Source organism: Lagenorhynchus albirostris, chromosome 1, assembly GCF_949774975.1.
Source record: "Lagenorhynchus albirostris chromosome 1, mLagAlb1.1, whole genome shotgun sequence".
Classification (NCBI taxonomy): Eukaryota; Metazoa; Chordata; class Mammalia; order Artiodactyla; family Delphinidae; genus Lagenorhynchus; species Lagenorhynchus albirostris.
This window is the reverse complement of record NC_083095.1, coordinates 87,723,478-87,751,195: the sequence shown is the minus strand read 5'-3', so window position 1 is coordinate 87,751,195 and position 27,718 is coordinate 87,723,478. Positions and strand designations below refer to the sequence as shown.

Below are 27,718 nucleotides of genomic sequence, written 5' to 3'. Positions count from 1 at the left end.
TCAGCTCAGAGCTGATGTGGTCTTAGGGAATTTAACTATCTGGATACCACTACCTACTTGGTAGCTGGCTGGGCAGTTCAACCCTCTGCTCCAGGTTATGATTTCTGTCCAAATCAGAGATTGCTCCAAAGGAATAGAAATCAAAGAGGATCCCTGCCATGCTCCAGGACTGTCATACCCCCTTACCAAGCAGTTCGCTTTTCTAGAGGGCTAAGACGGCAGTTACTTCCCCCACAAAACAAGGTTCAGACCTGCCTCTTATATCTGAATTGAAAATTGAAATGAGCTGACAACTCAAGCTTCCTGTACCTCCCCCCAAATCCTCTAGGCTTGAAACTGACCCAAGTGTGTGAGCAAGCCATTGGGTGCTGTAATGAGGAGTGGTGGGAAGAGGAAGAGTGCCTGCCCAGGAGGGTGGCACTTCGGCACTTGATAGTCACGTTTAGAGACAACAGAGGAGGGGACGGCCAGCCAGTGGTTTCCCAATGACTAGCATTTCTGAATCCTCCAGAGAAGCCCCCTGTTGGGTACATGGGATGGGAAGGAGGGGAGACAGGCAAGGAGGAAAGGAGTTAAGTATGGCAGCCTGGCCACTAACCCTTCTTCCTGCCAGAGGTCGGTATTTGAAAGCAACCAAACTGTTGGGGTAGTGGTCTGGCTCAGAGAACTCCAAGCAATGCTGATGCAAGCTTCCCTCTCCCTTTGTAGGTGCGTCTCCTCACTGGCATTGGAAGGTACAATGAGATGACATACATATTTGATTTGCTGCATAAAAAACACTACTTTGAAGTGCTGATGAGGAAGAAATTGGACCCGGTAGGTGTACCATATTTTTGAGCTGCAGTATGACATGTACTACTGACACTTGGGAGTCTCAGGTTTTCTCAGGATTAATTCCAATCAGGATGGACTCCCGGGATATAGAGGGAGGGAATTAAGGGCCTCCCTAAGACATATACTGTAACCAGTAGCTTAAGGTTACAGAGCTCAGACCAGTTTAGAGTGGAGAGTTTTCAGGGGACCATGAAAAAGTGTGTTGTCGAGAGCTATTCAGAAGTGAATGCCAAGGTCTGGGTCTAGAAAGCTGTGGAACTATTTATGATGATGACCAGGAAGGAGGCTGGGAAGCAAAAGCCTGACTTGCCAGGCCTTTGGTCTCCGGGCGCTTGTCTGTCCTCAGCATACTATGTGACACCAGGCACGCACTCACAGAGCCTCTGTTTTCAAGTTATTCATTGACTGATTCATTGTTTTCACCCATTTCACCTCTAAAGATTTAAAAACCTATGGGACTTCCCTGGCGGTCCAGTGGTTAAGACTCTGCGCTTCGGGGAACTAAGATTAAGATCCCACATGCTGCGTGGCAAGGCCAATAAACAAATAAATAAATAAAAACCCAGGTGCACTTTTGACATCTGGGAACTTGGGCCCAGCCAAGCAGGATTAAGAGACAAAACAGAAAAACTCTCCTCAATGCTGGGCTAGTTTCAGGAAAGGAGCAAGTCCTGGACATAGGGACACCTTCAGGATTTTAAAAGCTGTTTTTGAGGCATTTTTTTCCTGCATTTAAATATTCTTTTAATAACTTTGTTTCTGATTACAAAAGTAATGAATATTCAACGTTAAGACGCTTAACGGGTGCTCACTTCGGCAGCACATATACTAAAAATTGCAACGATACAAAGAAAACTAGCATGGCCCCTGTGCAAGGATGACACGCAAATTCGTGAAGCGTTCCATATATTTTTTTTTTTTTTTTTGCAGTACACGGGCCTCTCGCTGTTGTGGCCTCTCCCGTTGCGGAGCACAGGCTCCGGACGCGCAGGCTCAGTAGCCATGGCTCATGGGCCCAGCCGCTCCGCGGCATGTGGGATCTTCCCAGACTGGGGCACGAACCCGTGTCCCCTGCATCGGCAGGCTGACTCTCAACCACTGCGCCACCAGGGAAGCCCGCGTTCCATATTTTAAAAAAAAAAGCCACCTGGAAAACAGAACACGAAAAAAAGCCCTGTGTGTCTAGCAACTGTCTGCAGACAGCCACTGCTAACAATTTGGTATAGGCCCTTTCTTTGCACATATACCCACAAACATATACATACATGTTCACATATTTTTATCAAACTTCTGTCATGCTGTGCAGATAGGAAATAGCCTGCTTTTCTCAGTTAATAATAAGCATGAATAATTTTCAAGTCAACATCGGTTTTAATGGCTACATGGTGTTCTCTTAGATCTTATTCTGGACATCTGGAATATTTCTAATTGTTTGCTATTAAATATCCTTGTTACATCCATCTTAGCACTTTCCTCTGCCTGCTTCTTTAGGGATAGAGTCCTAGAAGTGGAATTGTTAGACTAATGCACGTGTGTACATTTTTAAGGCTTCTCGCCTCTGACAGGTCTTACCATTTACACTCCCACCAGCAGAGATGTGCCTGTTTCCTTATACTCAGGATAGTATAAACTTTTGTATTCATTTTTGCTTATCTTTTCCTTTTCCTTGGGAGTTTCTGAGGAACTTTCAGAATCAAAGGACTAGGCCAATCCTGCTTACCTTGCAAAACATGGCTGAGACCTTGGTATCCCCCGCTTTTTTCTGGGCAGAGTGGTACCCTGAAGACGGCCCTACTGGACTACATCAAACGCTGCCGCCCTGGGGACAGTGAGAAGCACAACATGATTGCCCTGTGTTTCAGCATGTGCCGGGAGATTGGGGAGAACCATGAGGCAGCTGCCTGCATCCAACTGAAATTGATTGAGTCTCAGCCCTGGGGTGAGCAGAGGTCACAGCAGCACCTCCAGGGCAGTGCTGCTGGCCAGGGAAGGTTCTCAGGGCTAAGCAGGGCAAGAGTCCATGGGACTAATACCCACCTCAGCTTCTAACATTTAGTGGGGCCCCAGGGGGCAGAAAGGAGATGGAAGGGGGGTTGGAAGGCATTTTACCCCTCTTGTAGCCAGTGCATCCAGGGGTGTCACCTGTCAAGAACCAATGTATGTTGATGCCGTGTAAGCCTGCCTTGCTGTTTCAGAGAGAAATTGAACTAGATGGGGCAGTGAATCCTACTCCAGTGTGTGTGTGTACTTTTTGCCCAATAGCCTTTACCTGAGTGAGACATACCTGCCTCCCTGTGAACATGAGCTGGGTTGTTTCTATAGTCCACCCTACTACTGAGTGGGATGAGAGTACCCAGCCTTGGGAGTCAGACACACCCAAGTTTCCTTTACTCCCCTACAGAGGACAGCCTCAAGGATGGGCACCAACTGAAGCAGCTGCTGCTGAAGGCCCTGACTCTGATGCTGGATGCAGCAGAGAGTTATGCCAAGGTAACCATGAGAGTCTTACTCCAGACTGGACTTGGGGCTTGGTGTCTGCAGTAGGAATAATTTTATTTTGTTCCATTGCTGGAGGGTTCACAGGGGAGATGACGGCAACAAAGTCTTTATCTGTGCCTACTGCCACCCTTATCCCTCAGGACTCCTGCGTGCGACAGGCCCTGCACTGTCACCGGCTCACCAAGTTGATAACACTGCAGATTCACTTTCTGAACACCGGCCAGAACACAATGCTCATCAACCTGGGCCGCCACAGGCTGATGGACTGTATCATGGCCCTACCTCGGTTCTACCAGGTGAGCAAAGAAGAAAAACCTAGCCCGTGCTGCCAGCATCCTCTCTCCTGCTGTCCTTATCATAGGACCCAGAAGCTGAGTGGTTTCCCTAAGGTCTCAGGGCTAGTGACAGAACCAGGACAGTCCAGCTCTCCAACTGCCTTTCCATAGTAGTATTTCTTACCAGCATATTGTCTGGGCAGAGGTTGGAGAACAGTGAGACATACTGTCTCCTTTCCCCACGCTATTAAGCCAGCAGAGAGGCAGACATCTTTGCACTTAAGATAGTTGAGGTTCAGGGGAACATCCCTGCTAGTGGTCCTGTGAGCATCTCTTAGCCCCAGCATTTCCAGACCAGTGCACTTGGGTTAGCATAAAAAGTCAGGGCTTCTGAGAGGCTGGTTCTAGCCCTTTAACAAGGAGGGATGGTTATCAGGGAATCAGCCCTTTCACTGTTCCTTAGAGAGTTGAGTTAGTGAGAAAAATATTCATCAGCAGTTCTTTTAACCCACTATGAGGAAGATTAAAGGAAGGTGTTTGGGGTGTCAGGGAAGGGGAAATAGCAAACTTTTCACCAACCCTGATACATAGAGTCTTCTAACATTATTGGTGATGATAATATTGTACACTCATAGAGTGAATATGAAGTCATTTTCTAGAGCAGTTTGCCTTCAGTTTTACATCAAATAGGCTCTAATGGTGTCCTCCTTCCCCTCCATCCTTTTAAGGCTTCTATTGTGGCTGAGGCCTATGACTTTGTTCCTGATTGGGCTGAAATTTTATACCAACAAGTGATTCTTAAAGGAGACTTTAATTACCTGGAAGAATTTAAGCAGCAAAGGTTATTAAGATCCAGTATATTTGAAGAAATTTCAATAAAGTAAGTATTAAAATGCCTCTGCTTTGAGATCAGGCACGGGTAAGAATTTTATGACTACGTATAACATGCCTATAGGCTACCCCTCTGCTTGAGATGGCAAAGAGATGTCAAGAATACCCAGAAAGACGATCTTTTAACAAATTCATGCAAACAGATGAATGAGAATAGTTTGCTTATGGTGCGCTGTACTTAAAATGGGAGAACTACTCAGCTTGTCTGAGGTGCCAAAAACACTAAACATCAGAGGTCCCCTTTGGAGTATTGAAATTATTCTAATTAAGGCCAGCATTAAGATACTCATTTTTAATGAAATAATTTCATTGTCTATCAAGCACTCCCTAATAGTCTGAATGAATGATTCCTCAGATTCAAGCACCTTCTCCTCTATAGACAGTGATAAGTATCAGAGCTGATAGCCCTCGTTCAAGATGCAGTTATCTTAAGCTGTACGTTCTTGTTTCTTTGTCTAGATGTAAACATCATCAGCCTACTGACTTAGCTGTGAAAAACCTGAAGAAGTTACTCACATATTGTGAAGACGTCTACTTGTATTACAAGCTGGCATACGAACACAAATTTTATGACGTTGTAAATGTGCTTCTGAAGGACCCTCAGACAGGTTGCTGTCTAAAGGACATGCTAGCAGGTTAGCTGGATTCAGATGACATGAGGATGGTTACTGCCAAAAATTCATACATGCCTGTTTTCTTATACTGAAATGAGGTACTGACAGATGTTTGTGGTCAGACTATAGAAATGCCCTGTAAAACCCCAGGACTGACCATACCAGTCCTTTGTGAATAGTGGGTGAAGAAGGAGAATTTTCACAAGGAAATTCCTATTTGAAAATAATTATTCATCTATACCATTTTATACAGATATTGGTATTAAGATCAAAAGTCCATCTTCCTCAGGATAGCTTCTACTTTAGGAGATGATACAATATTTAGTAAAGAATGCCTGTGCCTGCAGATTCCAGTTTCAAAGGAATTTAATATTATTTACACAGTTAAGGAACAGATGATACATTTCCATTTATTAGAAACTGATCTCTATAATAAAATAGATTTTAAATTCAGTGTATGTCATTATTACTGCTAAGGAAATCTTAGCCCTTGTCTACCTTAAAACAATCTTTATTGGCTGTAATTATTGCTGTGTAGTCACTGCTTTCTGTTAATTCCTCAAATCATTTAGATGGTCCTGTCTTCCACTTAGTGGTCTACAGAGCTTTGATTGAGGATCCTACTTCCCGTGTAAGAGAAATTTAAAATATTTTTTGCTCTGTCCCTACTTTTGGTTCTGTGGCAGTTTCAAAAAAAGACTCCAACCACAGATTTGGTTAAATTGCTGAAAAGAAAATATATAATAGAGACGATCACCCTATCTCTGCTTACAGCCACAACCTGAGTTATAAGTTCAATTACTCCAAATAAATAGTTCTTCTAGGTACTTAATTAGGCCTTAGTATCTAAACAACCAACCAATTTCCCCAAATAAATAAGAAGAGGAAGGCAGCTCTATGCCTTTGTTGCTCTAGGGTGACACTGTTAAGGACCTCACATCATTTTTGTTTTAAAACTACATCTACTTATCAAGCACTTATTAAGCTTTATAAGTATACAGAGAACTCTAGTCCCAAGAGCTTTGTTCTTTACTCTCCAAAAATATCTCTTGGGAGGTAACACAAAATTTAAGTCCTCACAATAGTGACTTTATTAAATTAGTTGCTTTATAAAACATTGCAGATGTCATAATTGTTAACATAACAATTTACCAAACTGTAGTTAAGTGGCGCAGTTTGCTAAACACGTTTTATAAAGGAAAGGAAATGCCAAAACCCTGTTAAAGCTGATCCACTGCAGCCTCAGAGAACAAAGGAGATTTGTTTCTCAGACACTTAAATCAGACAAATAAAATAGGTAAGGAGTTTCCCTCCCCCATCTGAAGCACTCCAGCAGTAGAATAGTCTGATAAATAGAAACTAGACAGTCTAGCATTCAAGAGATTCCACAACTTGGTAGTGCAATAATGGAGAGGTTTACCTTCTTCAGCTTCCAAGTTGGAGGGTTTTGGTCATTTAATTTTTAAGTATCAAACTAGTGCTTTTCAGCCGCCGTATCTTCACTCTGAGATAAGCAGTCTTCTTCACAATGTATTTTTAATATCCTCACGCTCAATTTTAAGACAAAGCAACTTTAATACTAGGTGCACACCACATGCCCTTGCAGCAGACTGCTTTTCTTGACAAGTTATGAAGTAGTTCAAGGAGGTATGGTTAAGGCTGTATTACTGAATGGTGCTGGTAAATACTACACAATTTTTTGTCATGTTGCAACCTTTGTTTCCAATTTAGTGACTGCTGCTATGGAATCAGATAGCAACAACATTATTAGGTCTGTTTTTTAAACTATGATTTAGTAGCAATGGAGGTTCCCAATTTTAACCCCTTGGCAGCAAGATCCAAGTTCCCTCATTTGCACATTAGCACCTAAGTGTCAAGGGGTTAATAACCAGCACAAAAGATACTGCACTTCTGATTGTAGCATTTGGCAGAACTGAAAGGAAAGGAAGTTGTGCTACATGTTGAAGGGATTGTGGGCAACAGAAAGAAGACACCAGGAGAAGATAAAACGTCACATGAAGTCTTCAAAATCTTGTACATATCCTCCATCATAACCACCATAATCTGCCAGATCATCTTTCATGGTAGCCTTTAATCCCCCTCCGGGAACCACACCTTTCTTCTTCTTTTTGGCTTTGCTTTGCTGAAGATAAAAAGAGAATTAATTCATGAGATTTTATCTACTGTGGGCATCTTATATGGTACAGCAACCCTCATAGAGTCAACAAAGCTCTGCTTCCAGAAAAAACTTAGTTCTCTAAGGGAGATCCCACACCTGACCCAGAGAAATTTCTATTATTAATTCAGGAGAACATGAACATGTCTGTAAACAAAAGGATGGTAATGGCACTCATACTCCTGTTCTATTCCAATATAAATGGTATTGGTGAAGTGCTTGACTTCTCAGGCTCCTACTACACTTGTTGAGAATATTATGCCTATACCCCATCCTTGTGTAATACACATTTCCCACGCAGCTAGCTCTTACCTTTTCTTGCTTTTGTTTTTCACTGCAAAGTACAGTCAATGAATTGGTAATCTTTTTCAAGTCATCAATTTCCACTAAAAAAAAAAAAGCATACCAGTAATTTTTAAGCATTTTGGAGAATAAGTAAAAGCAAAATATACATTCTTCCATCTAATTTGTCCATCATTAACTTCGGTAACTTGGAAAGGCTATTAATTTCTCCTGTTTAACATAACACGATGGAGAATCATTCAGTCTATGGCTAGGCTCACAGATCAGAACCGTTTAAAGTAAAATGGCAAACTCAGCAACAAAAATTTATAATGAACTCTAATTATAATGACACTGCTCACCAGCGAGAAACTAGAAATGTCTTTATAGCTCACAATGCTCCCTACCATTTTTCCTTATCCGGTCTAAATACGCAGAGAATAACCATGACTTATGGAAATAAACATCCTTGATGCTCAGTGAGGAGTAGCTGAATGACTATGTAACGACAATTCTTTTTTTTTTTTTTTTTTTTGCGGTTCACGGGCCTCTCACTGCTGCGGCCTCTCCCGTTGCGGAGCACAGGCTCCAGATGCGCAGGCTCAGCGGCCACGGCTCACGGGCCCAGCCACTCTGCAGCATGTGGGATCTTCCCGGACCGGAGCACGAACCCGTATTCCCTGCATCAGCAGGCAGACTCTCAACCACTGCGCCACCAGGGAAGCCCATGTAACAATTCTTAAACCTACAGATGATAACTCCCCACCCCTTGGGGTCTCCATTTTCTAGCATAGGAATGAGAATGAAAGTGGTAGTTATCTCAGAAATCTAAGTGCCCCACCAGGAAATAAGCCCATTTAGTGGACAACACATCCTTCCATCCTTATAAAAATATAAAGCTGGAAACAGACATGAGTTTTTAGCTACCCAAAAAAGTGTTCAGTCTGGTTAGAGAGCACCTTCAAAAACAGTAAAAATAGTATACGGAAAATAAAATACCAACTATGGGTATATCACTGATAAAATTCAGAACCTTCAGCTTAGTAATAATTTCCCAAAGAAAACCTAACTTAAAATTCATTGTGTAGGGACTTCCCTGGTGGCACAGTGTTTAAGAATCTGCCTGCCAATGCAGGGGACACAGGTTCAAGCCCTGGTTCGGGAAGATCCCACATGCCGTGGAGCAACTGAGCCCGTGCACCACAACTACTGAGCCCACGTGCCACAACGACTGAAGCCGTGCGCCTAAAGCCCGAGCTCCGCAACAAGAGAAACCACCACAATGAGAAGCCCGTGCACCGCAGGAAGAGTAGCCCTTCTTAGAGGGGCTACTAGAGAAAGCCCTAGTTGCGTGCAGCAACAAAGACCCAACGCAACCAGACTAATTAAAAAAAAAAAAAAAACTCATTGTGTAGAATTTATTTTTCTCAATCTTAAAACAGCAGACAGGGCTTCCCTGGTGGCGCAGTGGTTGAAGAGTCCGCCTGCTGATGCAGGGGACAGGGGTTCGTGCCCCGGTCTGGAAAGATCCCACATGCCGCAGAGCGGCTGGTCCCGTGAGCCATGGCCACTGAGCCTGCACATCCGGAGCCTGTTCTCCGCAACGGGAGAGGCCACAACAGTGAGAGGCCCGCGTACAGCAAAAAATAAAAATAACAGCAGACACTAGCAAAAGCAGTCCTTCCCACCTTAGTGCTATACCACCCCAGGTTGTCACTCCCATACCCCCTGCCCCTGAAATATATGACTCAGCATGAAACCAAATCCATGGACCCAGAGAATGGGTGTCAGCTCTGCTGAGCAACTTGCACCTGGCCATGGGCTTCCTCATTTATAAAATGAACAGACACTCGCTGTGGTCTCACTCAGCTCTAAAATTCTGTATGATTTTCCCCAAAAGACACTTTGCTAGCCGCCGCCTCCAATATATAATTAGATAAAATAAGAAACTAGTGTTTTATTAGCTGTTGTGCCAACAAGCACAGATGTCTCTTTGGGAAGCCACTGTAACACTCAGAAAGCACCCTCAAAAAACAAAAACAAAACCACTCAAACTCAATGTATATCTGCAGAACAACACTCCCAAGCTAACTGCTAAAAAGCAAATCTTAAATATATTAGAGCATCCCCTCCCCTCAAAAGTCAATCTCCATTCTCCTAAGTATGATGTGCCCCTACACATCCATTCACAGAGGCCAGAGATTAGAATTACTTACATGAAATACACACATCTCGAACTAAGGCTTCCAAAAAACTGGCATAATATAGTGATTTTTCATATTGTGTAATTTTATCTTTTAGTAACTTTCCAAACTCTGTGAAGTCATCCCTTGAAGATGGGTTCATAGCATCTATTCCATAAACTGTATTATTAACACCTGTAGGAGAAAGGGGACACAGAAAATATCAAAGATATTTTTCCTCGAACTAAGGCTTAAAAAAAACTGGCATAATATAGTGATTTTTCACATTGTGTAATTTTATCTTTTAGTAACTTTCCAAACTCTGTGAAGTCATCCCTTGAAGATGGGTTCATATCATCTATTCCATAAACTGTATTATTAACACCTGTAGGAGAAAGGGGACATAGAAAATATCAAAGATTTTTTTACTCAAACTAAGGCTTAAAAAAAACTGGCATAATATAGTGATTTTTCACATTGTGTAATTTTATCTTTTAGTATAACTTTCCAAACTCTGTGAAGTCATCCCTTGAAGATGGGTTCATATCATCTATTCCATAAACTGTATTATTAACACCTGTAGGAGAAAGGGGACAGAAAATATCAAAGATTTTTTTAAAGTTTAGAAACTAATTAGATACCTGAATAACCCTGTTATTTCATTCTAAAACAGAGGTTCTTAACCTGAGTCTATTGAAATCCTTGGACAGAATTCAAATGGTCTGTACGTAATTACTGTATCACAGGTTATTTCAATATTTTGATACCTATTTCATTATAACAGGTTTCCTTTGTAAGTAAAATCCTGTGTATTTTATGCATTTAAAGACAGTATATTAAGAAGGGGCCCAAAGGCTTCACCACACTGCCAAAGGAGTCCCTGGCACAAAAGTGATGCTCTTAAAGCATCTGTCCAAGAACAGCCCACAGAAAAGTTGGGAGAGAAAGAAAAAAGCAAAGCAAACTAAGATGGTTCCTGTGAAAGTATCCAGCTAACTACAGAAGCTAAAAAAGAGCAAACCATGTGTTAAATCCCAATAGAAAAATTAACCTGGCCTAAAAGGATTCCAGGCGATTAGACACTATGCTTCTGTATACTCCTCAATTATCAAGTAAATTAGTTGTTGACAATAACATTGATCCAGTATTTTAGTATGAGAAACACAACATTAAAATCCTATTAATCAAATGATCACCATATGAATACATGTTTTTGCCTTTTAATCTATAACTGGTGTTCCATCTTAGAATTTATTACCACATAAACCCTCCTCTTTAATAAACACATGGGTGGCTTTTACCATTCTACAAAGACAGGATAGTGGCCAAGTGCTCTCTGTAATGAGATGAGTGTGGTTAAGACATGCCAAGCACTCACCAGTGGAGCATCCATAGCAACTCTTGAGATTGCTAAAGACCCACTGAGAGATAAGGTCATACTTCCAGTGAAAAGGAGAATGATCACTACAGTCAGCCTGCTTGATCCATTTTAAAGAAGAGGAAGGAGAGGGGAGGAAAAAATCAAAATAACTAGATCCTTCTTGGCTCTAGGTTTCATTTAAAAGTTATTTAACTGTTTCAGGACTTCCCTGGTGGCGCAGTGGTTGAGACTCTGCACTCCCAATGCAGGAGGCCCGGGTTCAATCCCTGGTCAGGGAACTATATCCCACATGCATGCCGCAACTAAGAGTTTGCATGCCGCAACTAAGGAGCCCGTGTGCCACAACTGTGACCCAGCACAAGCAAATAAATATTTAAAAAAAAAAGTTATTTAACTGTTTCAACACAACATTCTACTCTGAAAAGCACTCAATAGAGACAACAACAAACTTGGTTAAATGAAGTGAGAACTTTTAATTATTTCTCTGACCGTGTTTCTTACATTACCCTCTGTGCCATGTAACTATCCTCCTGGAACACTCTGAACTTATCTATTTACAGAATCCTGAACATATCTTTTATCTTACACACTAACCACAGCTGCAGGCATGGCACACAGAAATGGAAGTCCTCTAAACATAGGGCATGGTGAAGGCCAAGAAGGGGTACAGAAAGAAAGGACCTTGAGCACAAGAAGGCACAACCAAACCTGAATGCCCCACCGGGACCAGCATACTATTGTCTAAATCTTATCCAGACTTAAGACAACAGAACAGTCCTACAGTCCGTTCAATATTTAAATCTCAAAGCTAAAGACTTCACATTTCACCCAAATTTCATCCAGCTGATACATACATTTAAAGCAGCAGTATACTTTATTTGGGTCCAATGACTTTTTTTTTTTAAATCTTTATTGGAGTATAATTGCTTCACAATGGTGTGCTAGTTTTTGCTCTGTAACAAAGTGAATTAGCTATACATACACATATATGCCCATATCTCCTCCCTCTTGCGTCTCCCTCCCACCCTCCCTATCCCACCCCTCTAGGTGGTCACAAAGCACTGAGCTGATCTCCCTGTGCTATGCGGCTGCTTCCCACTAGCTATCTATTTTACAGTCGGTAGTGTATACGTGTCCATGCCACTCTCTCCACTTCATCCCATCTTACCCTTCCCCCTTCCTGTGTCCTCAAGTCCATTCTCTACGTCTGCGTCTTTATTCCTGTCCTGCCCCTAGGTTCTTCAGAACCATTTTTTTTTTTTTTAGATTCCATATATATGTGTTAGCATATAGTATTTGTTTTTCTCTTTCTGACTTACTTCACTCTGTATGACAGACTCTAGGTCCATCCACCTCACTACAAATAATTCAATTTCGTTTCTTTTTATGGTTGAATAATATTCCATTGTATATATGTGCCACATCTTCTTTATCCATTCATCTGTCAATGGACACTTAGATTGCTTCCACAATTACTTTTTATCTTAATCACCTTTTATACAATACTCAAATTATTCAAAAATCTGAACATGTATCTCACTCTACCTTAAGTAATGAAATCTCAAATATAAACAAAAGAGATTAAAAACTGTTTTCTACTATCTAAATTAGCCAGTATCATGTTTCTTCAAAAAAGGTGTTTTCTGAATTTTCGTAACTAGTAAAAGACTTCCATAGTATCACTTGGAACTTCAATACTGCACTGTTATCAAACCCCCACTTACCAAAAGTTTCTTTCGCTAATTCGAGGTCTGCCTCTTCCTGTAATTTCTTTAGCCGCAGTTTATCTGCTAATTGTTCGTCTGGTGTTAGCACTTTAGGTTCTTCAGGTTCTTCTAACTAAAATGAGACAGCAATGAAGTTTTAAAAGGGCTGGGATTATAATGGACCCAGAACATTTCTGTATTGTATGAATTTTTTTTCTAGACACATATAAAAAATAGCAAACACTTATAAAGTGTTTACTGTATTTCAGGCATTCTTTTAGATATTCTTATCCCAATTTTACAGGAAAAACACCTGAGGCACAGAGAGGGTAAGCAACCTGCCCATGGTAACAGAAGGTTAACTCAGGTGGTCATGTGACAGAGTTCAGATTTGAAGACTGGGTTTATTTTGTGGTAATGTTTTTAATTAAGGAATTGAGATTGCAGACAAGTTGAAAATGGCACTCTCACATACTTTAGCTAAGACTGTATATTGAAACAACCTTTCTAGGGTAACTTGGTAATATTTATCAAGTCTTAAAAATATTCTTATATGCTTTAATCAAATAATTCCACTTGTAGGTATTCATCTTAAGAAACCAAAGCTGCATACAAATATTTAACCAAAAGGAGGTCAAATGGGGTATTATTCATAATATCAAATAAATTTAGAGATGATCTAAATGTTCCACAACAGAATGGTTAAATAAAGTATATGGCACTTCCATATGACAATACAATGTAGACAGAAAAAATATTTTTTTCGAAGAATTAGAAAAACATTTCCCCCCATTTATCTTTTTGTTCCACTTCTCTGAGATGACAGTTAACAGTTTAGTTTATATCCTTTCTATATACTGTAATATAATTTTCTACAATATGTTACTTACTACAAGGGGCTATCTTTGATAATATTTATCAAAGTGGGAAAAAGATGAAGGGAATTTGTGCCATTCATGGTTATCCATGCCTGTGCAGTTCGAAGAGTTTGATTCAGAAGTCCACTTCTGAAATAGTTCACATTTTATTTCTCATGGAAAAGATGAAATAAGAAAGGTCATGGGCTTCCCTGGTGGCACAGTGGTTGAGAGTCTGCCTGCCGACGCAGTGGACACGGGATCGTGCCCCCGTCCGGGAAGATCCCACATGCCGCAGAGCGGCTGGGCCCGTGAGCCATGGCCGCTGAGCCTGCGCGTCTGGAGCCTGTGCTCCGCAATGGGAGAGGCCACAACAGTGAGAGGCCCGCATACCGCAAAAAAAAAAAAAAAAGAAAAAAAAAAGAAAGGTCATGATGCCAAGTTAGGAAATCTCAGAACACTTTCTCAAAAGAAAGAGGGAAATATCTCAATTGCCTTAGTAGACCTGAACATCATTTCCTGCATCAAAATTGAATATATCTTAACTCAATACTTGACCTAAGATGAAATTAATTTACGCAAACTAAGGTTTCTTTACGTTGGGACTAATATCAAGATACAACAAAATAAGTATAATTCTAACTTCAATGACCAAGAAAGATCAAATCAATACAACTTCTTAGACTGAGCTATAAGAATCCATTGCTTGTTCTGATCATATAAACACACATGTAGGGACTTCCCTGGTGGCGCAGTGGTTAAGAATCCGCCTGCTAATGCAGGAGACACGGGTTCAATCCCTGGTCCGGCAAGATCCCATATGCTGCAGAGCAACTAAGCCCGTGTGCCACAACTACTGAGCCTGCGCTCTAGAGCCTGCAAGCCACAACTACTGAGCCCACGTGCCACAACTACTGAAGCCTGCGTGCCTAGAGACCATGCTCCGCAACAAGAGAAGCCACCACAATGAGAAGCTTGCACACTGCAATGAAGAGTAGCCCCCGCTTGCCGCAACTAGAGAAAGCCCTCGTGCGGCAACAAAGACCCAGCGCAGCCAAAAATTAATTAATTAAAAAGCATACATGTAGGTATTTTTAGATATACAAATTATTAAAAAGCATCTAAAATGTTCCTGACTTGGGGAAAACAGACATTCTCACACATTGTTGGCCATGATAATTTGCTACTAAAAAGGAATTTTAGTAGCTGATTCCAGGCCTAGGGGAGTTTACCAGATAAGCCAGGCATTACTTTTTTTTTTTTTTTTAATTTTTATTTATTTTTGGCTGCATTGGGTCTTTGTTGCTGCACGCAGGCTTTCTCTAGTTGCGGTGAGCGGGAGCTACTCTTCATTGCAGTGCGCGGGCTCTCACTGCGGTGGCTTCTCTTGTTGCGGAGCCCGGGCTCTATGTGTGCGGGCTTCAGTAGTTGTGGCTCATGGGCTCTAGAGCGCAGGCTCAGTAGTTGTGGCGCATGGGCTTAGCTGCTCTGCAGCATGTGGGATCTTCCCAGACCAGGGCTTGAACCTGTGTCCCTGCATTATTGGCAGGGAGATTCTCAACCACTGTGCCACCAGGGAACCCCCGGGCATTACTTATTGTGCCAGAAAACAAGGAACCTTTCAAAGACTAATGGAGTTCTGTCAAAAGGATGAAGATAGGAACAGCTTTGAGGGACCCCTACTGTCCAATGTTGGGACAATTTAAGCATCAAAAAAAAAAATCACTGTGGGCTTCCCTGGTGGCGCAGTGGTTGAGAGTCCGCCTGCCGATGCAGGGGACGTGGGTTCGTGCCCCGGTCCGGGAAGATCCCACATGCCGCGGAGCGTCTGGGCCCGTGAGCCATGGCCGCTGAGCCTGCGCGTCCGGAGCCTGTGCTCCGCAACGGGAGAGGCCACAACAGTGAGAGGCCCACGTACAGCAAAAAAAAAATAAATAAAATAAAATAAAAAATAAAATAAGAAAGCTTGCCATGATCTATGGCAAGATTTCCATGATATATTAAATAAAGCAAGATGAAAACTATAAAAATTGGGAGGAATATGACTATACAGTTGTATACAAATGTACAAAATCACCTTGGAGACATCATAAACCAATATTTACTTATGGGATAAAGGGAGAGAAACAGGACAAATGAGTGAAGAGTTGGGAGTGCTTCTTAATACCGTTCTGATTTTTGAATCATGTAAATGTGTTTTCTATTCAAAAAGCAAGTAAATTAACACAAAATTCCTGATATTGCTCCAAATAATCAAGAACAAAAACATTTATACAGCACATGGCAGAGAAATGGACACTTTCTGTATTCACTCAAAATGTACACTGCAAAAAAAAAAAAAAGACTAATCACAGCTAGAGAGAACTGCAGGCACTGACAAAAATCACTGACTATGGTCACAACACAGTCATGTTCCAAAATGTCTGTGAAAACTTAAAAAGGCATTCTAATACACACAGCTTCTGGGTTTGGTTTTTGCAAAAACCACAAATTCAGTTTGTTTGGGATCATCTTATCTGACAGTATCCACTTATAGTCCTTACAAAGCCCTTCAAATGATTAGGTAATATTGCCTATTAAGATACTGCACCACTACTGATGTGAGAATTCTATATTTTAGAAAATAAATAGTACTATTTATTAGGTAATATTAGGTAATACTGCCTGTTAAGATGCTGCACCACTACTGATGTGAGAATTCTGTATTTTAGAAAATAAATAGTACTTACCCTCTTTTTAATTTCTTCTTGCCTTTTCTTCTGCTGCCGTTCTTTCTCTTTTATCTTCTCTGCTGTTTTTTTCTTTTCTGAAATTTTTACTTCTGAAAGTAATGTTTTAATCACAGTTATCTTGAATACTTTCCAGTTTATGAATGAGACAGACATGATACTTATATACTTCAAGAGACCAAACCTCACCCAGCTCCAATTTCATATGGTGATTTCCTGGCAAATAAGAATAGGAAAGTTCTGGGACTCTTCCTTTCTCCTCTCTAATCTGACCCCTAAGATCCAAACATCTCCCTTCTTATTTCCCTACAGTCCTTTAGGCAGGACTTAGATCATTCAACTATGATGTCTTATTTTTTACTCTCTCCTTTAACAAAAGCACTCAAACAGAAATTTGGCAGGTATCTAATCTGATTATGTTTTGAGGAGAGAGAAGAGATACAGGGAGAAGAGAATGAAGTGGGAACGGAAGGATGTTTGGTTTCTAAAAATAACCAAAATTTCTGATTTTGTAGGCATTTTCTCATTTGTCTTAACATAAGCGCCAGATGTTCACTAAGATATAAAACCAAAAATGGAAGAACCCCAATGGCTTACCTGGTTTTACTTCTGCTTCTTCTTTTTTTTCATCATCATCATCATCATCCCAGTTATCCTAAAGAAAAGGACCTCCGTTAATAATTCTTGCATGTTTACTTTTCCACGTGATCTTTATTATTAGCTTGTCTAACTCCACAGAAACAAGTTTGTTGGGTTTTTTTTTGGTGTTGCATTAAATTTATAAATTAATTTTGGGAGAACTGACATCTTATAATGTTGAACTGCCCTAGCCAAGAAAAAGGGCTATCTTTCCATCTGTTCAATTCAAGGCTCCCTCTGTATCTTTCAAGGAGTGTTTTAAAGTTTCTCTTAGAGGTTTTGCACATTTCTCTTTAGGTTTATTCCGAAGTATTTCATCATCTCTGTTGCCACTGTAAATATGTTTCTTTTTTCCTTTTATGTCCTCTAACCAGTTACTATTTTAGTATAGAAAAGCTATTGGTTTTTGTATGTTAATTTTATACCTTGCTACCTTACTAAATTCATTTCACTTAAGTTAGTTCCATCATTGATTTTCTAGGGTTTTCCCAGGTGTACTACCATATCATCTGCAAACAAGAGATAGCTTTATTCCTTCTTTATCAATTCGTGTGCCTCCACAATTGATTTTTCTTATCTAACTGCACTGGCAAAACCTCTAGTACAGTGTGAATGAACAGTGGCAGAGAAAATGGGCATCATTGCTTTGTTCTTCTCTTAATGGAAATGCCTCTAGTGTTTTCCCCATTAAGTGCTACGTACCCCACCACATTTATGCGGTAAAATTTAATCTTTTCTTTTATTCCCTCTGGATTCCAAGTCAATTAGAAAGTCTTTTTTTTTTAATTTATTTATTTTTGGCTGTGTTAGGTCTTCGTTGCTGCACGCGGGCTTTCTCTAGTTGCGGCGAGCGGGGGCTACTCTACGTTGAGGTATGCAGGCTCCTCACTGCGGTGGCTTGTCTTGTTGTGGAGCACGGGCTCTAGCCGCGCAGGCTTCAGTAGTTGTGGCTCGCGGGCTCTAGAGCGCAGGCTCAGTAGTTGCGGTGCACAGCCTTAGTTGCTCCGCGGCATGTGGGATCTTCCCGGACCAGGGCTCAAACCCGTGTCCCCTGCATTGGCAGGTGGATTCTTAACCACTACACCACCAGGGAAGCCCAGAAAGTCTTTTCTTAAAGCAAGGAATTTTCTTCTAGAACATGTATGCTTTCATTGTTTTTTCATTTAGATCTCTGATCCACTGGAGGTTTTTCTTTTGTATGGTGTGAAGTATGGATCTAATTTTATCTTTTTCCAAATGGTTACCCACTGTCACAGCACCATCTATTGAAAAGTCCACCTTTCCAATATTTTCTAACGATAAATGGAGTATAATCTCTAAAAGTTGTGAACCACTATGTTGTACACCTGAAACTTATAATATTGTAAATCAGCTATATCTCAATTTTAAAAAAAGTCCATCTTTGCCTGTGATTTACCATATACTAAATTTTCTTAGGTACCTAGTCTATTTCTGTTTTCTATTCTGTCGCACTGGTCTGTTGTCTCTTCACGTACCAGCACCGACTGTTTTGATTAGAGGCTTTATCGTATGTAAGCTGGGGCTAGTCACCCCTTGCAGGTTTTCAGGGTTTTTTACTGTTTTCCTGGCCATTCTTGCACATTTGTTTTTCCATATGAATTTTTATATCAACTTGTCTAACTCCACAAAAAAGCTTCTCCATTAACAATTAAAACACAAGACAACCAAGCCAAAACTAACAGCCTCTCTTAAATAATTCAGTTGTTTTAAATGAAAAACTGAGCAGTCTTTATACTTCTTACTTCCCCAAATGTAAAAGCATCCAACATTCTAGCTAATGGCTTGGTTATTTCAAGCAATATTCCATACAACACAACCCTGGTTAATGAATTAAATCTTTATAAAAATTTAAGCCCAACACTATAAATCAACTATCCTTCAATTTTAAAAAATTAAATTAAAAAAAAAGTTAATCCCAGTATTAGAAAAGTCAAGAGCTGATCAACAGCTTCATGGAACCCACTCCCTAACTTGGGCGGGGCACTTTAAGGTGGATCTATACTGTCTTTACAGTCACAGTCACTGGGCAAAATATAAACCAATTATCAAACAATCTTCTAAAGGCTCCACAGAATTTAGGAGGTTTAATAGACAAAGACACAGCCCTGTGTTTAAATAGACTTTAATCTATAGGTAGCCTGACCACTGTCTCAACAACCGCCAGGCACACCAGGACACGTCCACTGGAAGCTGAGCCACAGGTGCAGGCAGGTGCAAAGCAGGAGGTCCTGATGCTAGTGGAAGAGGCAGAAGCTGACTAATGTGCCATAACTATGACACCAAGCTTCTGGTTTTTAACAAGACAGGTCATAAATCTGAATCAACAGCCTAGGTATATAAACTAACCAAGCCTTGATTCTTAATAAAAATCTGTAAATCCAAAGAAATAAAAAATCCTGATTAAGGCTGCCATGGGGTCTGCAAGCAGTGGGAAGAACTTTGTACAAAAGCATTTTTATAATAACTTTACCTTCGCAATTTAACCCTTAGTTCATAGTTAACAAACAGAATGAAAGCAAACCAGCTAGTCATTGTTTGAACATCTAAGATACTAGATTAGAAATTAGACAGCAAACGTTTATATCACCCTGCTGGTTTGCTTAAGTGTTTGTATCAATACACCATAGTACAAAAGGAACCAGAGAGCTAAATATAAAAGTTAACTACTACCAGGAGTTTTTTGTCATTTTAATCTTCACAGAACACAGGAAAGCTGGGTCTGTGAGTGATATGCTGCTTAGATGGTGCTTCAGATAAAAGGACCAACTGCTTACTTCCAGGGGATGTTTATTTATAACTCCCTACTAATAACAGTGATGATGATAATAATAATAGATAGCATTTACTGAGGGCTTACTTTGCACCAAGCACTGTGCAACGTACTTTATGTTTTATTTTTACTTTTTAAATTTTGGCTGCACAGAGAGGCTTGTGGGATTTTAGTTCCCCAGCCAGGGATTGAACCTGGGCCCTTGGCAGTAAGAGCACGAAGTCCTAACCATTGGACAGCCAGAGAATTCCCCAAAGGATTTTACATATAGTAACAGTTAACCCTCACAAAAGTTCTGTAAGTAAGGTGGTGTTATCCCTACTTTACATGTAAGTACACTAAGGCCCAGAGATAGCTATCCCACAATCCGAATGGAAAAATAATGAAGGAACCTGTTTTGAACAGGCCAAAGTTCCTTTAAGGCGTCATATTAAACATGACTTCTTACCTGAGTGCTGAAGTATAAAATATATGTCTGGGAACTAGGTCCCTCCACACCAAAATTTGTTCTTTCAATTAGTTCTGGAATGAGGTCCCCTGGAATTTCAAGGAACCCCATATCAAAGAGAAGGGTTACAGTACATACTAAGATATGCCCAGCTACAAATATGTCAATTATTCATCTCAAATTGCCTGTGCTAGATTTCCACTAATTTTAACAAATGAGTCTAGCAGCCTCTGGTACTAGGAGGCCAAGAAGGGAGAGGTATAGCTGAAAATGAGCAGCTCCATCCCAGTAACTCCAACATAGAGAAACAGCACAACAGAGTAACATTTCTGTTCAATGCTGATGTGCCTCAGTTCCCTTTACCAGTAAAACATCACCCCACCCATATCACTGCTCCTTCAGTATCTCATTCGCACTAACTCTATGCCCCTCCTCTACCCCGCCCTGGTTTCCCTATCAAAGAATAAACCTTATTCCAGACAGTCATTACATTGTCTCATCAGTGCAAGCATAACAAGGCTACAGAGAATTCCACCACAGAATGGATTTCAGTAGCAAAAACAGTGGTTCCTAATAAGTCCTGGAAACAACCATGACATCTGCTCCTCAGTTCATAAAAGGGCCATGAAAGGCACCCTCACCCCAGACTGCCTGAAACAGTAATAACTGCCCTGAAGTTATTCCTATACTGGGGACAAGTTGCTAAAGAAGGGAGCATAGTGATGTCAGCAAAAAGAGCCTGGCCATACTTCCAAATAGATGCAATCCCAAAAGCAGAAGGCCAGGTAGCTTTCCCCCAGAACTTAAAGAGTTTTTGCATCCTTAGTTATAAAAGTAAATGTATAAAAGTAGAATGTCTATATCTGCCTAATTTTCCATAAACATCAGGACTTTGTAAATACTGACAATAAATTCAGATAAAATGTAAGAAGGGTTCCAAGAGAAACACCTAAAATGAACACTTAAAATAGGGAGTTAAGTCTATAATTTTGTAAGCCCTAAATGGTTGTTTTTGGTTCAAGAGATTACCTATAAACACCCAGTTAAATTCTTTACCCAATTATCATTGGTAGCCAATAACTCTTCCAACTATAATATCCGATCTATCTCCAAAAGTATTAACCAGGCTGCTCTCCTAAAATGGCCAGCTTCCTCAGAAGAGAGGCTGTTGATAAACTACTCACTTATCTATACTCATGTTCTACAGACACACACCCAGCATCATTTGAGCCATTTCTCTGAAAGAGATGGCTGCTTTTCAAGTTTAAAATCTGCTTCCCAATCAAATATGACTAAGAACTGAAAACATAACATAAAAAATTTAAACCCTGCTTTCTTTATTCCTAATAATGCAGTCAGTAGTTGGCCAGTCTGTCATTTTTATAATGTACAACTACAGAATGTCACATGCAATGAGAGAACACATTTAGGGCTGAAAATGTTTTCCAACTTAAGCAAGATATATTTATAGATCGTCAAATAGAAGTAGCTTCAAATGAGCAGTAAATTTCTTCTGTCCCATAGCAATAGTCCATTAACTAACATATACTCCTCCCCCTTTCTTCTTTAGTTTGGTTTAGATAAAGCATAATCTCTTGCAGTAAGAGTCATTTACTGGTGTTCTGTAAGCTGTACCAACCTGCTCTGAGAAGCCTCAGAACTCTGTAGTGAGCTCCTGCCATGGCTAGACCTGCCAGGAAACTTTAGTTCTTAAAAGAAGCCCAAATATTCTTCCATCACCTCAGAACTATGATGGTCTCTGGAAGCCAAGGTACCTGCCTCAATAAATTCTACTTCACTTAAGTCAATTCACTAAGTTTTTAACACCCTACTATGGCTCAGCACTCTGCTGAATTCCATCTTAATGCTGACCTGTCTCATATTTGGAACTGTTATCAATTCTACTTTAAATTCCTGGCTAAGCTAGATCAAGAACAAGACACTGAACTCCAAACAAGTGGCTTATTTATTTTCAATGGTCCAGCATGACAAATATATTAGGTAAATATTTTTCAGTATTTTTTTTGCCTTTAAAATTTTTAAGATGTCATTTATTGTGTTTTTCTTTAAAAAAGGAAAAAACAAAACAAAAATGTAAAATGAGATTCAAATTGCAAAACAAAGGCGAATACAGAGGCACAAGTGGAGGAGTTTACTCGATAGAAACAAGGTAGCCGAGTCTAATTATGGCGAACTGGGTGGGGGGCCGGGAAGGGGTAATGGATGCCTTATTGTAAAAATAACCATCCTAACTAAAAACTTACTAGTTTATAAAAAAAACTGTCAGGGTATTGAAATGATATAATTGATATTTTCTTCAAAATAATCTGGTTGGGGGAGGAGAGCAGTAAGTGGGGATACAGAAGATAAAAGATTGGTCATGGTTTTTAAAAATTTTATTTTTCTTTATTTTTTGGCTGTATCGGGTCTTAGTTGTGGCACGCAGGCTACTCTCTAGCTGTGGTGTGCAGGTTCTCTCTCTAGTTGTGGCTTGCAGGCTCCAGAGTGGGTGGGCTCTGTAATTTGCAGCACATGGGCTCTCTAGTTGAGGTGTGTGGGCTCAGTAGTTGCGGCACGCAGGCTTAGTTGCTCCGTGGCATGTGGGATCTTAGTTCCCTGACCAGGGATCGAACCTGCGTCCCCTGCATTGGAAGGCAGATTCTTTACCACTGGACCACCAGGGAAGTCCCTGGTCATGGGTTTATTAAACTTTTCTTTCCACTTCTTTATATGTTTAGAACTTCTCATAAGTTACACACACACACTTCCAGATACCCATTTCCTAGCAAAATGCCACCTTCTGAGAATTTCCCAGCAATCTCCAATTTCTTTGAAATACAGATGCCCTACTTCAGAAGTACTGTTTCCAACGCTTAAAAATGTCCTTACTCTGGTAGATATAAACTATTAACCAGGATAGGATCCTCACAGACAGTTGAATGGGCATGATGTGGCAGGCAGTTTTCAACTAAGTCAGCTCTCTAGGATCTTTTGTTTGTTTGTTTGTTTTTGTTTGTTTGTTTTTGCAGTACGCTGGCCTCTCACTGTTGTGGCCTCTCCTGTTGCAGAGCACAGGCCTAGCCGCTCCGCGGCATGTGGGATCTTCCCGGACCGGGGCACGAACCCGTGTCCCCTGCATCAGCAGGCAGACTCTCAACTACTGCGCCACCAAGGAAGCCCTCTCTAGGATCTTTTAAAGAAATTCTGTAATAACATTACAGAAGCAAATGTCTGAGATGATTGATCACAGCCAGAAGTTTTCTCAAAACAAACTCCACACCCTTTGAATAAATCTAGCTTCTAATCTGTTTTACTGAAATGATGGGATACTAGTAAAATGGAGTAAAAGTTGTATTGTTCCTGCGTGCAGTGGGTAGGTACTCACTGCCTTCTTTCTTTCTTTTTTTCTATCTATCTATTTGGCTGTGTTGGGTCTTCGCTGCTGCACGTGGGCTTTTCTCTAGTTGTGGCGAGTGGAGGCTACTCTTTGTTGCAGTGCACGGGCTCCAGGCGCACAGGCTTCAGTAGTGGTGGCACGTGGGCTCTAGAGCGCAGGCTCAGTAGTTGTGGCACACGAGCTTAGATGCTCCACGGCAAGTGGGATCTTCCCAGACCAGGATCGAACCTGTGTCCCCTGCACTGGCAGGGAGACTCTTAACCACTGCACCACCAGGGAAGTCTGTGCCTTCTTAATCAACATAGCCTACACATCATTCCAGCAATGGGGAAGGAGTCCAGAGATATATGCCAAGAAAATAATTCCTCCCACTGCCTCTACATAACATCAGGATAGTACAGAAAGGGAATATAAAGCTAATGTGACAGGAAAGTACGCTCCCTAGTTCTTACCTTTTCACTGGGAAGAAGCATAGACTCCCCCCCAACCATGAATATTAAAAATTCTACAGTTTCACCTATACGCACTGCCACTTTCAGACAGCTATCTGAAAAGTCAAGGGCAGCAAAATGCTATATCTACTGAAAAACAGTAAACTACTGAAGCAAGTTACTGTAACGAGGACCTCAGTTTTCCTTTCATTTCTCAGGACACTACAAATGACATTAAACCTATACTCTTAAAGGTTAAACACTAGATGCTGACATAAACTGAAGAACTTACTGTTTCTACATACCTTACTTTTGAAGGACTTTTCAAAAATTCACATACTGTATTATTTAAGGACTATGATTATTCGATCTCATGGTAACTAAACCTTGTTAGCATCTCCTTACAAAAGGATTAAATGCTAAAACATTAGAATTCAGAAATTTGGTATTATAGGTATCCCTCACTTTTTAAAGTTCACTTTATGCCACTTCGCTTTTTCGAATGACCTTCATTAATAACTGTGCTCACTAAGTGAAAGAAATCCAAAGAGGATTTTCGCTTTTATTACAAGTGAAAATAGCATTCGTTTTTGCACTGAGCCATTATAGAGGCAGCGTGCACCCAAGCAGCAAGAGTGGCACCGCCAAGGCCAAGCTCCTTCTCCACCAAACTACTCAGCATCTCAGCATCAAGCTGCCATAGCTTTGAACTGTGTCTGCGAGCATCTGTGCTTTACCTTGATTCATCCCGTGCATTTGTTAGCAAGATGTGTCCTAAGGCAATTGCTTCTTTCAGCTTAGGGAAGGTTTCATAGGAATGCTCTACTTTTGGATAGCAGGGAAAACCTGTACTCACTACCATTCAAGGTGACAAATTTCAACTCTAGATTGGTAACCTCTGAGCAAGCAAAAACTTGCTTGATAACCATGGTCATTCAGTTCAAAACAAAAAATTCACAGTAAACAGCCACCGTGGAGAGAACTTACTCCTACTGAGCTTAAGCACAAAAAAACGTGGCACAAAAATAACCCCAGCTACTCGATCTAAACAGACTAAAGATATTTTCCATTAGCCAGAAAAATATTCTCTCTTGCAGAGAGAGAGAATTAACATTTACTGAGTGCCTACCAAGTACCAGGCAACTCTGCTTAATGCTTAATATTATCTCATTTAAAGTGCATAATCCTCTGAGGTAGCTTCTGTAATGACAAGATTGGGAAATGGAAGAGAAAGAAAAAAGTATTAAAAAACTGGTTCATGACCACAAACAGAAAATGTCAAGGCAAAAATATAGATCCAGGTCTGTCTATTCCAAACTACTAGGAATCAAACTACTCCATGAACACCTTAACTTGGAAATCTTGAAGAAACTCAACAGAAATAAACCAGCATTTCAACATGGAAATAAAATGGACAAGTTCAGCTTTCTACTCCAATATCAACTTCAAAGTTTATGTAAAAGAAATAAGCTACTTGTATAAAAGAAAGAAATTCTGCACTAAAAGAGTGCAAAGAGGCGAGATGACCTTTAGGGTACATAATATTTACCTTTTTGTAAATAAGATTTACAACTTATAAATCTCCAAAATTAGTTCCAAGTGGTCAGAATTATATTTATCAGGATTGACACCATTTAGATACAATAATTTCAGTCAGTCTTCTTCATGATATCAGTCTAGACTACTTCATTCAAACTTCATTATCTGATAATTCTTTTCTGATTTCTCTAGTCGTTTCTTCTCACTTATTCCCAATTTTCATAACAGATGTCTTAACTCCTACATCCACTCTGCACAGAAAAAGTGAAAGGACAAATCTGAACTAAAGACTCAAAACAGAAAATCTGCTACAATGTAGGGAGGTAACTAATATCTTGCAATGAGGCTGATAACACAATCCATTCCTACGTCTATACAACATTTAAATGAAGCATTTAAGTATCTTCACAATAGTAGTGCTCATTTATTAAACCCAAGATTTGCAAAGCTCGCGTCATCCCTGAACCTCACAAGCTGTTCAATGAATTGGACATCCACCTCATCAGACTCAGGTAAAATGTAACACAAGCAGTATTAACACAAAATTCAGAGTGATTACCTAGCTTAAATTTTTTTTCAACCCAAGCAGAAGGATTTGTAGGGTTGTTAGCATGAGCTGAAGGGTAAAAGTTAGAAGAGTAAAACATTCACCAAATGAATCGAAACCATAAACCACCATTTTCCAACTCATACTAAACCTTATCTTCACAAAAATAAAAAGATTTTGAGAAGTTTGTTAGTAAGAGTCTTAACATTCTGTGCTTGAGACTTTTGTAGCTACCTGAAAAACAAAAACGAATGCAGTAGTCATAATGTCATCTGAAGCCCCCAGGAGTTCTCAAAAACAAACGAAGACGGTAAATCAAGTTCAAATCTACAAGGCATAGGAAAAACAACCAACCACCAAAAAAACACAAAACACTGACTCCCTCGTCTTCTCCAACCACCAAATCTTCACTATTTCCTTACGCGTTCGTGTGTAAATGAATAATAGGTCGCTGTGTGGACTACCCAGGTTTCTCATCACTAACTGCTAGCTATCTCAGTACTCAGTTCATCCTTTTACCACAGGATGGGAGAAGGGAGGCTAAAAATTATTGCATTTGTGTGGGGGAAAAAAAAAAGGTGGCTAAAATTAAACCACAATATTTCACTCATCTAACACCTCGAACAAACTCTACAAATGGGCCTTCGGGGATATAAATGAGTTATTGGCCCTGGGGAGACCTGAGCTTGAAAGGGCAGGTGGGTTGCAAGCCTTTCCATATGGGATAAGCCAGGGGCTCCATTCTCAGCTTCCCAGTCTCATCCCCGCGAACAACTCCAGACCGCGAAGTTTGCACGTGGGCCGGTCCAGCAGCTGCTGTCACCTCCCGTCGCCAGTTGGCGGGTGGGATCCAGGCCGGAGCGCAGACCTTCAAAGAAGGTCTGGGGCTAGGGCTAAGGCTAGGGCTGGGGCCAGCGACTCGTTAGGGAAGTTCAACAGACCACGCTGCCCGCCTCCAGCCCATATGGCCGGCGAAAGGAGGGGAACAGGGCACCGCCAGGCCCTACGCTCGAGCCTAGACCCACGGCCCGCAGGCCCGGGCGGCGCCCCTGGGCCCACAGTCCGTCCGCCCGCCCGTCGGCGGGCAACTCTGCCCGCGACAGCGCCAGCCCGCTCCAACACTGCTCGGAGCCCCGGCCCGCACCCACCTTGACGTCCTCGTCCTCGTCCTCGCCTTCCCAGCGGTCCCCGCCGGCGGTGCCGCCGCCCCCCACCTTCCGCACCGGGTCTTCCACGGAGAACGTGTCCGCGTCTACGGAAGAGAGCGAGCCACGTTAATGCTTGCCTGGGTGTGGGGCCAGCGCCGGCCCAGGCCCTGCTCCCGGAACTTCTCCTCACCCCAGGAGTCGGAGTCCCCCGCCGCTGCCGCCGCCATCTCGAGCCGGGTGTAAGCGTGTGCAAGTAGAGAGCGAGCAAAGAGTTAGCGCGGCGGATGTGAGTCACTGGATCTGCTCTCGTTGACCGCCGCAGGGCACTCTGGGACCTTGGCTGACTGAACG

The 27,718-nt window shown here is 41.2% G+C and overlaps 2 protein-coding genes, 1 long non-coding RNA gene and 1 other non-coding gene across 8 annotated transcripts in view; 3 read left to right on the top strand and 1 right to left on the bottom strand.

Annotated features, from left to right (window-relative positions):
* The window catches only part of SPG11 (SPG11 vesicle trafficking associated, spatacsin), a 76,402-nt gene extending 70,836 nt beyond the window's left edge, over positions 1 to 5,566 (top strand). For both annotated transcript variants that reach the window (XM_060149103.1, XM_060149096.1), the window contains exons 35-40: positions 709 to 816; positions 2,605 to 2,773; positions 3,236 to 3,324; positions 3,474 to 3,629; positions 4,337 to 4,488; positions 4,959 to 5,566. In XM_060149103.1, the coding sequence (XP_060005086.1) occupies positions 709 to 816; positions 2,605 to 2,773; positions 3,236 to 3,324; positions 3,474 to 3,629; positions 4,337 to 4,488; positions 4,959 to 5,139 (855 nt within the window). In that variant the 3' untranslated portion in view covers positions 5,140 to 5,566. The remainder of the gene's footprint in view (positions 1 to 708; positions 817 to 2,604; positions 2,774 to 3,235; positions 3,325 to 3,473; positions 3,630 to 4,336; positions 4,489 to 4,958) is intronic.
* On the top strand, positions 1,639 to 1,746 carry LOC132504507 (U6 spliceosomal RNA). Its single transcript, XR_009534920.1, has one exon. It is a non-coding gene; the product is annotated as a U6 spliceosomal RNA (small nuclear RNA).
* Positions 5,567 to 6,186: 620 nt separating the features above from the next.
* Positions 6,187 to 27,718, bottom strand: EIF3J (eukaryotic translation initiation factor 3 subunit J). 4 transcript variants are annotated; one of them, XM_060149114.1, is made up of 10 exons: positions 27,558 to 27,718; positions 27,368 to 27,471; positions 17,025 to 17,082; positions 16,428 to 16,519; positions 12,860 to 12,974; positions 10,264 to 10,331; positions 10,072 to 10,140; positions 9,788 to 9,950; positions 7,602 to 7,675; positions 6,187 to 7,256 (listed from the first exon to the last, which is right to left on the bottom strand). In XM_060149114.1, the coding sequence occupies exons 1-10, from the start codon at positions 27,592 to 27,594 to the stop codon at positions 7,125 to 7,127; spliced, it is 912 nt and encodes a 303-aa protein (XP_060005097.1). In that variant the 5' UTR covers positions 27,595 to 27,718; the 3' UTR covers positions 6,187 to 7,124. The 4 variants fall into 4 exon arrangements, with proteins under 4 accessions (XP_060005097.1, XP_060005101.1, XP_060005110.1 ...); XM_060149118.1 differs by lacking the exon at positions 27,368 to 27,471 and having other exon boundaries at positions 27,505 to 27,718; XM_060149127.1 differs by lacking the exon at positions 10,264 to 10,331 and having other exon boundaries at positions 10,072 to 10,139.
* On the top strand, positions 21,961 to 23,468 carry LOC132531264 (uncharacterized). Its single transcript, XR_009544056.1, has 3 exons — positions 21,961 to 22,076; positions 22,381 to 22,475; positions 23,374 to 23,468. It is a non-coding gene; the product is annotated as an uncharacterized LOC132531264 (long non-coding RNA).